This window comes from Lactuca serriola, chromosome 5 (assembly GCF_051521515.1).
Source record: "Lactuca serriola cultivar US96UC23 chromosome 5, Lser_US96UC23_V15, whole genome shotgun sequence".
Lineage (NCBI taxonomy): Eukaryota > Viridiplantae > Streptophyta > Magnoliopsida > Asterales > Asteraceae > Lactuca > Lactuca serriola.
Genome location: NC_136412.1, coordinates 185,089,143 through 185,099,885, shown reverse-complemented (window position 1 = coordinate 185,099,885; position 10,743 = coordinate 185,089,143). Strand labels below are relative to the sequence as shown.

General features: G+C 37.9%; 1 protein-coding gene across 1 annotated transcript; it reads right to left on the bottom strand.

Moving 5' to 3' along the window:
• Window positions 1–272: 272 nt before the first annotated feature.
• Window positions 273–1,225, bottom strand: LOC145050009 (secreted RxLR effector protein 161-like). The gene is made up of 3 exons (XM_078998330.1): window positions 621–1,225; window positions 339–378; window positions 273–281 (listed from the first exon to the last, which is right to left on the bottom strand). The coding sequence occupies exons 1-3, from the start codon at window positions 1,223–1,225 to the stop codon at window positions 273–275; spliced, it is 654 nt and encodes a 217-aa protein (XP_078854456.1).
• Window positions 1,226–10,743: the final 9,518 nt, after the last annotated feature.

Here is a 10,743-nt window from a genome sequence, read left to right as displayed (position 1 = left end):
GTTTTAACTAAGAAGCTTTTTATTGGGTATATATATTCACAAAGCAAAACTTTTTATGTCCCTCAAACTACACAAGTTCGCGTCTTTGTCTCATGAGTTCACTAGGATAAGGAAGCCACAAATATACTATAAAACATTGGCTTAACTAAACCTTAGAGTTCACCTCAAATTATCCCACATAACATTAGTACTTTATGTATGTTATAACTCTAAGTAGAGTATAACCATGAAGCTTGTTAATGGTCATTGAAGTACCAATATTAGTTGTGTACTTAAGCAAACTGAAGAACCACAGAATTTAGTATTTTGAAAAATCATTAAAGCGTGGAGCAACTAACCTTCTTCATTTGCATTGTTGTGATGACAACTTGCATTTTTCTAACAAAAATAAAGATAAAATCTTTTTAGTATTTTCTTTTGTTTAAAGTAAAGACAAAATATAGAAAATAAAATCTTTTTGTAGTTTTCTCTTATGTAAAGAAAAAAATTATCCTTTTTTGTGGAAAAGCAAAGAAAATATAAAATATTTTTGAAGTTTTCTTTTAAAAAAATGGAAAAAAAATCAAATGCCTAGAGAATCTAGATTAAGCATGCCAAGTCATCCTAGAAAGTGTAAGAACTTGGATTCATCCAGAGCTTTTGTGAACACATCTGTAGTCTCTTCTTCTGTAGGAACAAAATGAAGCTCAGTATGACCTTTTTGAATATTATCATTAAGAAAGTGATACCTGATATCAATGTGCTTGGTCATTGAGTGGTGGATTGGATTGTGAGAGATTACAATTACACTATTTGAGTCATAATAGATTGGGATCTGTTGCATTTTGAATCCATAATCTCTCATTTGTGTTTGCATCCAGAGCACTTGAGAACAACAGCTAGCAGCAACAACGTATTTAGCTTTAACAATAGAGGTTGAAACACATGTTTGCTTCTTTGAGGTCCAGCTAACCAATCTGCCTCCTAAGAATTGACAGCTACCAGAAGTGCTCTTTCTATTAAGCTTGCATCCTCCATAATCTGAGTTAGTAAAGGCTTGGAGATAGAAGTTGCCTTTAGCAGGATAGAATAGACCCAGAGAGGCAATTCCTTTCAGATATTTGAAAATTCTTTTGACTGCTATGAGGTGTGATTCCTTTGGATTGGCTTGAAAGCGTGCACACAGACATGTTGAAAACATGATGTCTGGTCGACTAGCTGTAAGGTACAGTAATGAGCCAATCATTCCTCTATAGTGCTTCTAATCTATAGATTTTCCATCAAGGTCTGAATCAAGCTTATAGGAAGTAGACATTGGTGTCTTTGCAATTGATGCGTTCTCCATGGAGAATCTCTTCAACAGATTTTTGATGTACTTCTCTTGACCAAAGAAGATTCCCTTAGGAGATTGCCGAACTTGTAGACCTAGGAAGTAGTTGAGCTCACCCATCATACTCATTCTAAATTTGCTTTTCATCAACTCAGCAAACTCATCACTAAGGTCCTCGCTGGTTGAACCGAATGTGATGTCGTCGATGTAGATCTGCACGACGATCAGAAGGTTGTTGTGGATTTTCCTAAAGAGGGTGGGATCAATAGAAGAACTATGAAACTTGGAGTCTTCTAAGAACTTAGAAAATGTTCCATACCATTCTCTTGGGACTTGCTTCAATCCATAAATAGCCTTTTGAAGCTTATAGCAATGGTTAGGGAACTTTGGATCTTCAAATCCAAGGGGTTGTTGAACATAGACATCTCTATCTATTTCTCCGTTCAAGAATGCACACTCCACGTCCATTTGGTAGACCTTAAAATTCTTGTGTGCAGCAAATGCCAAGAAAATCCTAATGGCTTCTATCCTTGCAACAGGTGCAAAGGTTTCATCATAGTCTATGCCTTCTTGTTGCGAGTAGCCTTTGACAACCAGTCTGGCTTTGTTCCTGATGATGACTCCATCTTCATTACTTTTGTTCCTGTAGACCCAACATGAACCAACAACTGATACTCCTTTTGGTGTTGGCACTATGTCCCACACGTTTTTGCGTTCAAATTCAGCTAAATCTTCTTGCGTTGCTTTTACCCAATATGCATCTTGTAGAGCCTCTTTGATTCCTTTAGCCTCTATCATGGATAGAAAGCTTGCCTATAGACACTCATTCTTGGTTGTTGAACGAGTCACAACTCCAGAATCTAGATCGCCTATGATTTGATTGACTGAATGATCCTTTGTCCATTTTGTAAGGCGAGCTTCCTTATGGATTTGAGGAGTACAAACTACCTCATATTGTTCTCTTGGACGAGAAGGGTAGTCAGAAGTGAATTTTCCTTCAAAAATATCATCTTGGAAAAGTCCAAAACTACCTGAAATAGGTGGTTCCCCCTCAACTGTTGCATGCTTGAATTCAACAGATGAAGTGGATGTGAAGGAACTTCAGGAACTGGAACCATTCGAGTGGGGTTCCCCCTGAAACCATGGATTGGATGGTTGGGAGGATTGTAAAGTACCTTTAGGAATGGAACCATGCAAAGGTGGTTCCTCCTCGAAAGATGCAGTGATTGGTGTTATGACTTGTCCAAAATGATGATGTGAGGTTGGGGTAGAAGGTTCAGAAGATGGTTCCCCTCAACCGGAGCTTTGGTGGAACTTGAGACTTTTGATGATTGATTAGGTTGAGAGACATCAGGAGAAACTATTTTTGTGAGCTTTTCTGATTCAAGGGAAAAAGGTTGAGTTAGAAAGAGGAAATAAAAATCTACTTCAATAGCATGGACTGGAGCAGAAGCATTAGTAGATGATGGCTGGTTCATTTTATCAAATGGTACTACCATTTGAGGACCAAAGTGGTTTGGATCTAGAACCCTTACATAACTTTCATCAAGAGTGACATCACTGCTTTCCTCTATCACCCTGGTTCTTTTGTTCAGAACTCTATAGGCTGCAGCATGAAGGCAATATCCAAGAAAGATACCTTCATCAGCCTTGGGTGCAAATTTCCCTAGTTGATCCGTATTATTCTTGATGTAGAAAAGATAACCATAGATGTGAAAGAATTTGACGTTGGGCTTCCTCTTGTTCATTGCTTTATAGGGAGTGACTTCAAGCCTGTTTTTGATTAGGGATTTGTTTTGAGTGAAACAGGCGGCTGTTGTGGCTTCAGCCCTGAAGTATTGTAGTAGGTTTGCGAAGATCAACATTGATCGAGCAACTTCAAATAGTGTCTAGTTCTTCTGTTCAACTACATCATTCTGTTGTGGAGTGTAGGGTGCAGAAAAATTATGCTTGGTGCCTTTGGATACAAGAACGCTATCTAAGACGCTGTTCTTGAATTCGCCACCATTGTCACTTCTCAGTCTTCTAAGTGGCTTTCCTACCCTAACTTCTATGTAGTGAATGAAGTTAATTAGCTCATTGGTGGTTTCAAATTTGTTTCACAGAAAGTACACCCAAGTGAATTTGGTGTGGTCGTCCACAATCACAACAATGTATCTCTTACCACTTAAGCTAAGAACTGTAGTAGGACCACACAGATCAATATGTATAAGCTGAAGAGGTTCAAATACACCGTGTTCTGTTATACTTTTGTATGGGGATTTAGAAAATTTTCCTTGTTCACAGGCAGCACAAAGTATATCATTGTCAAGTTTTAACAATGGTAGTCCTCTCACAAGATCCTTTCCAATGAGTTTGTTGATATAACCAAAGTTGAGGTGGGAGAGTCTTCTATGTCACAACCAATTGATGTCAGAGGCAGCTTTGGAAAGAAGACAAATATCTGGGGTTCCCTCAATTAGTTCAATATCAAGAGGATACATGTTCCCATTTCATGGGGAATCAACAAGAATGCGCTTGTTGATATCCAGAATCAAACTCTTGGTTTTGGTGAACAAAACCTCATGATCATTGTCACACAGTTGTGCAACACTGATAAGGTTATGTTTAAGACCATCTACATATGCTACACACTTAACGGTAAAGTTCCGGTTTCATATATTTTTGTGTCCCATAACTTCTCCCTTCATGTTGTTTCCAAAAGTAACATATTGACCTGGCGTTGTGATCTTGAAATCTCTAAGATATCCTTTGTGTCCGGTCATGTGCCTGGAGCAATCACTGTCAATGTACAATGTATCGTTGTGTGGTACCCCGACACAAAAAGCCTGTAATTAGAGAGAAGGTTTAGGTACCCATGTATATTTGGGTCCTTGAGTATTAGCTTCCTTCGGACTTGTGGGAGTTGGGACAGTTTTTCTTGTTTCGCATTAACCTCTTTGGGTTTTTCTTGGTTTTTGATTTCCTAGGGGTCTTCTTTTGAGGTTTGGTTTGTGAAAAGAATGGAGAGTTGGTGAACTAAGTAGGAATTCCTAGAGAGGGAAATCCATAGTTCATAGGCGTTCCAAATTGATCAAACATGGGAAAATGGGTATTTCATCCAAATTGATTGATCATTGGAAACCCAGGGTTTCCCCCAAACATGTGATTCCCTCCTATGGACGAAGAAAAACTACAATATGGACCAAGAATAGAATTCATAGGGTAATTTCTATTCTGATACATGAAGGGGTCGGTTTGAACATGCCATGCTCTGATTATTTCAGACAAATCAGGAAGATTGTTAGGTCTAAAATTATTCTGATAGTAAATTCCAGTTTGGTTTTGAAATCCATAATATGAGAACCCATGATTGGAAGGAGAGGTTCTTTGAGTCCTTGAAGTTTTGGGACGACTGGTATGTTTGGTCTTCCCTTGGCTTGGCTTAGCCTTAGGTATTCTCTTGGTTTTCCTATCCTTATCATTATTTGTAGTCTTAACCACTTTGGGTTTTGAAGGATGGACTACATTTGGACCTTGTTCTTTAGAGACATTAGTTTTCTCTTTTCCCTTATCTTTAGAGACATTAGTTGGCTTTACAATTGTCTCCTGTTGTTTAAGACTAGGTGAAGAGATTTTGATTGGAACAAAAGGACTCTTGAGTATTTCAACAACATTTTTCTCATTACTCACAGTCTTCAAGGTTTCATCCTTGTTGACTGGAACTGGAGACTTCCCAGTATGTTGTTTCTTAGAATATTTACATCCTAAGTTTTTTGTCCTAGAGACAGAAGCGTTAAGAGATGGAAATGTTTCTTCACTGAGGAATTCAATGAGTTCAGTCTTGGAATATCCTATTGGCTCATTTGATTTGGGCTTTTTATCACTAGATTTAGAGTCAGGGATATTTGTTTTTTCAGAAGTGGCATCTTCTAAATTGAAACTTTCCATGGTGAGACATTCAAGAGAAATTTCTACTGGTGAGTCAGAACCAGTGTCCGAGTCCGAAAGATCATGGGATGATGTAACTTCCAATGGGATGCTTGAGGATGAAGTGGCAATTACATCGGGACTGCAAGTTACCACCTCTTCATGATCCTCATTGTCTCCAGTGAAGAGACTTGGATCACATGCTAACAACTCTGGTTGAGTATTGAGACCCATGATTTCCTTGTTGATTTCATCATAACCAAGACCATATTTGATCCATGATGGTTTTGGTCCCTTAAGAATAGCATGTGGGTTCTGTTCGAGAAGGGTTTTGGATGCCTTATAACTATTGATTTTTGTATTGATTTAGGCATACATCTCAGGATTGTCTTTTGCAATAATGTCACATTGATTCAATACAATTTCATATTGTTCAACTAATGTAAGATGTGCCTCAGTTTTGATTGCAAGGTCATTTTCTAACTTAGCCATACGACATCTCAGTTCTTCAAGTCTGAACTGAGTGTTAGTCAGTTCATATTTGTAGAAACTGTCACGATTGTCTTTTGCAATAATGTCACATTGATTCAATACAATTTCATATTGTTCAACTAATGTAAGATGTGCCTCAGTTTTGATTGCAAGGTCATTTTCTAACTTAGCCATACGACATCTTAGTTCTTCAAGTCTGAACTGAGTGTCAGTCAGTTCATATTTGTAGTAACTGACACGATATTCAACATTGGTGACTTTGATCATTTCATAAATATGGTCAATGTCATAATTAAAAGGGTCAATAGTTAAATGCTTATCACGAAGCATAAAGCGTACCCTTTCAACAACTTGTTGATGGAGAGGAGAAGGCTCTTTGTCATCATTAGCGATGAAGCAGAAGTAGTTCTTGTAGGCTTCAGTTTCTTCTGCTTGATCTACTTCATCATATGTTTCCCAGACTTCCACACTTGGAGTTTCCATGACCATGAAGGATTTGTCTTTTGAATGCTTCTTGATCTGCTCCGCTTTTTGAAGGTAGTATGCTTCATCTTTGACCTTCTTGGTTTTCATTTTGCAATCCTTGGCAAAATGATTTTCACCTTGACAGTTGTGGCACCTGATTACTTCATTATCTTAATGCGACTTCAACTTGTTATCTTGAACCCTTGTGTTCATCCTTTGAGAATTGTAACTTTCAGAATTTGAATTCTGAGAGTTGAAGCTTTGTTGACTGTTTCTTCCTCCTTGGAAGCTTCCGGAGTTCTGATGATAGTGTTGGGGTTGCTGATAACTTTGTGTTCTAAATTTCCCAGTTAGCTTGTTCACAAACTTCTTGAAGTTTGGATTGAACTTGGTTAGGAGTGCCAAGCAATCTTCATACTCCTTTTCCACATTGATTTGAGGAGATTCCATTGCAGTTCCAATGAAAGCTTGGTGATTATCCATGTACCTATTTACGATCTGAAGAGGTTGTTGAGTTGACATGTACAGATTCTGGTTGTACTGTTAAGCCATACTTAAACTTTGATAAGGATATGCTCCATATCCTTGGTTGGCAAGCTGATCAGCAAAGTGGTTTGGGATTGGATTGTGATGTGAAATCAAGTTTTGAGAATGATTTGACATGGGTGCTGAATTTCCCATGGAAATTCCTTGATTATCAAAAGGAGTTTCTTGAGCTAGCTTGTTCACCTTTGGTTCATGTTGTTGCAGCTCAGCATACATATCAAGCAGAGACATGTCTAGATTGATTGCAGTTTGCAGTATGATCATATGCACTGTATCCCATTTTGGAGATAAATTGTTCAAGAATTTTAGATTGAAATCCTCTTGCGATCTTTCTGCTTTGAGTTTCTTCATCCTGTTGACAACAATGGTGTACCTAGGGATGAGCAAAACGACCGAACCGGCCAGAACCGGACCGGAATCGGGAACCGGCTTCGGCCAAAATAAGAACCGAACCGGCCCGACGGTTCTACCGGTTCCCAGTTCCTATCGATTCTTGTTGTGTCTTCAAATGTTGGAACCGATCCTTGAATAATAGCATCATACGGTTTCGGTTTTTGCCGGTTCTACCGGTTCCGGTTATATCGGTTTCGGTTCTTACCGGTTCCCGGTTCCAAAAATCCACAAAAATAATGTCTTTGTCCCGACCCAACCGGTTCCATAGGGTTTCGGTTCTGGTTCCGGTACTGGTTCCGGCTGGTTCCCCGGTCCATATGCTCATCCCTAGGTGTACCTGGAATATACATCAAAGAGAGTTTCATGGGGTAACATCTTGAAGTTGTCCATGTCTGTCAATGTAGCTTTCTTCCTATTTGTAAGAATCTTATCAGTTCCCTCAAAATGTTTCTTGAGTGCATTCCAGACATTGAAGGGTGAACTCTTGTTTTCATCGAGAAGTTGCTCATAGATATCATGAGAAATTCCAGATAACAGTTCTTGCATTTCCTTTGCCTCAAACTTCTTGATTTTCCTGTCACGAAGTTGAGCAGCAAAGGAAACAGATCTAGAGATAACTTTGGAGGTTTCAAGAAAGACAACAGCTTCAGGAACTCTGATATCCTTCAAGAATTCTGGAGTATGTTTCCCAGTGGAGATGAAGGTCCAGATGTCAGAGTCATGACCTTCCAGGTAGTACTTGATGCGATCTGCCCAAGAAGTGTATTCACTAGGCACAAGGATATGTGCACGATTTCCTACTCCAAGACTGTTTGCAACTGAAACTGAATAGAGAACATTTTGGTTTTTATTCACACTTCCCATTGAGAACAGGTGATACTAGTTTGAAACTTCAAAAAAATTTGTGAAAAGTTTTATAAATCTCAAAGTCGATCAATCGAGCTTTGATACCAACTGAAGAAATGAGAAAAATTCAGTAAACCTAGACTAGAGTAGTCAAAGTGTTGAAAATACTAAAACAGGGTTTCAGAATCGTCAAGTGGCAAGTAATGTGGAAAATAAAGAGTTGTGAATCACAAAGTTAATGATAAAAACGTTTTTTATATGTTCAATATCAATGATTCAAAAGTGTCTCATATTCATCAAGATTTAGTTACAAGTGTTTGAATGATAGACAAGCTAAAACACTCAAATGACTCTCTGAATACTAATCTAAACAACAATTATGCAGAATGATATGAAATGAGCAAGGAAGAGCAACTTTATAATGGATCCCAAGGGCCCTATTTATAGGCTTTGGAAAAGCCCATGACATGGCTTGACTAATCATGTGTTGACACGTCATCATGACTTAGTCATCTGTTGACACCTTTTCCCTACTTAAAGGAGAATGGATGGAATATTCCAATTTCGTTAGTATTTCGTTAGGGTTCCATCCAAGTTATGAGTCTCACAATTCTTGAACCTTCTTGATCAACTTTGAAAATTTGATGCACAACATGAGCATCATGTTGCTCAATTGTCTTTTTAGATGTCATCAACTTCCAGAAGTGTTGTTGATCATGTTGAGTAGTTTCTTGAATGTTGGACTGTGTCTTGAACTTGAAGATGTGCCACCACATGTTCATGATATACCATGGATGAAATTCATGTTCCTTTCAGCATTTGGTCGTGCCTTCATTGTACATGATGTTCCATGTGCAGTCTTGTTGAGCTATCAATGTGATCATGTTTATCCATTGACTTGAGTTGAGCCACAAAGTATTCTTGTTGAGCAATCAACTCTTGTTGAGCCAAAGAGTTGTATATGAGTCAACAATGTTTCTGATGAGCCATCAATATTCCAAATGATCCATCAGTGTCTTGATGCTCCATATATGATCTAGATGTGTCATCTGAGATCATGATGATCCAACTAGCTTTCTTCAAGTGCTCCATGTAAGCTGCAAGTGCTCCAAGTGAACACAAAGTGTTCCAACATTTGATTCTTCAAACACTTGTTGAATCTTCAAGATCTTTCCAACCTGAAACATTATGATAATGTTTGTTAGAAAATTTAAATCAATACTCAACTTATTTCAAGTGACAATCACATCAAAATATTTCCAACAACCACAAGTAGGATCCCATTAAAAATGACAAATATAGAATTAAGATGAATCAATGTGAATCAAACAATCATCAAAGAATGCAAGTTGTAAATAAATTTTTTTTAGCTTAATTAGTCTGGTAAGATTTTACAAAGTGGGTAATGTGAGTACTTTCTCTTACTTAACTAAATCTCCCATGTTACATAAAATGGGAGCTCTCCTCTCTACCTATGAAGTATAATATACAAGTACGTATAGGTAAGCTCAACCCAAAATATATCAAATAAGGGAAATCCCAAGACACCATCCAATAGAGAACTTTGCACCCCAACACTGACCAACACACCATCTGTATTCATGGACCTTCTGAATCAGGTGTGTAAACCATATTTTGGATAAATTCATGATCATGTTCATCGATGACATACTGATATATTCATGAACCAAAGGAAGAACATTGCCAACATTTACAAATAATTATAGAACTATTAAGGAATGAGAAACTTTATGTAAAGTTCTCTAAATCTGAGTTTTGGATTAATGAAGTGCATTTCCTTGGTCATGTGGTCAGTAGCAAAGGGATTCATATCGATCCCGTGAAGATCGAAGCGGTTAAGGATTGGAAAGCACCAACAACACCAACTAAATCATGCTAGTTGCTAGGTCTAGAGGGCTATTACCGGAGATTCATCAAGAATTTCTCTAAAATAGCCAAGCCTCTCACCAATCTAACCCAAAAATACATGTAATTCGATTGGGGCGACAAACAAGATTCTGCCTTCCAGAAATTGAAACAATTGTTGTGTAGTGCACCAATTTTGTCTCTTCTAGAGGGAACATAAGACTTGTAGTATTTTGTGACACCTTTGACCAAGGGTTAGAATGCATATTGATGCAAAGTAATAAATTCATTGCATATACATACAGACAACTTAAGCCAAACAAGACCAACTACACTACACATGACTTAGAATTGGGAGTTGTAGTGTTTTCCTCAAAAATTCAAAGACACTACCTATATGGAACGAAGTGTGTCGTGTTCATCGACAATAAAAGCCTTCAACACATCTTCGATTAGAAGGAACTCAACATTAGACAATTATGTTGGGTCGAATTGCTAAATGATTACAAATACAAAATTCGTTATCATCTTGGTAAAGCAACTGTTGTACCATACACTTTAAGTAGGAAAGAACAAGAAAATATACTCCATGTAAAGGCTTTAACCTTAACAATCCACTCCAATCTCACCTCCCAAGTTCGAGATGCTCAGTTGGAATCACTCAAACCCGAGAATATGGTAGAAGAAAACCTGTGATGAATGGACAAACAGTTCAACCTCAAGGAAGATAGAACATGACATTTCATGAATCGAATTTAGACCCCAAAGTTTAGTGAAGTTAGAAGTCTAGTTTTAAGTAAAGCTCATAAGTTGAGATATTCGATATGTCCCGGATTAGATAAGATGTATCTCGATCTTAAGAAGCTCTATTGGTGGCCCAACATGAAGGCAAAGATTACCACTTATGTTACTAAATG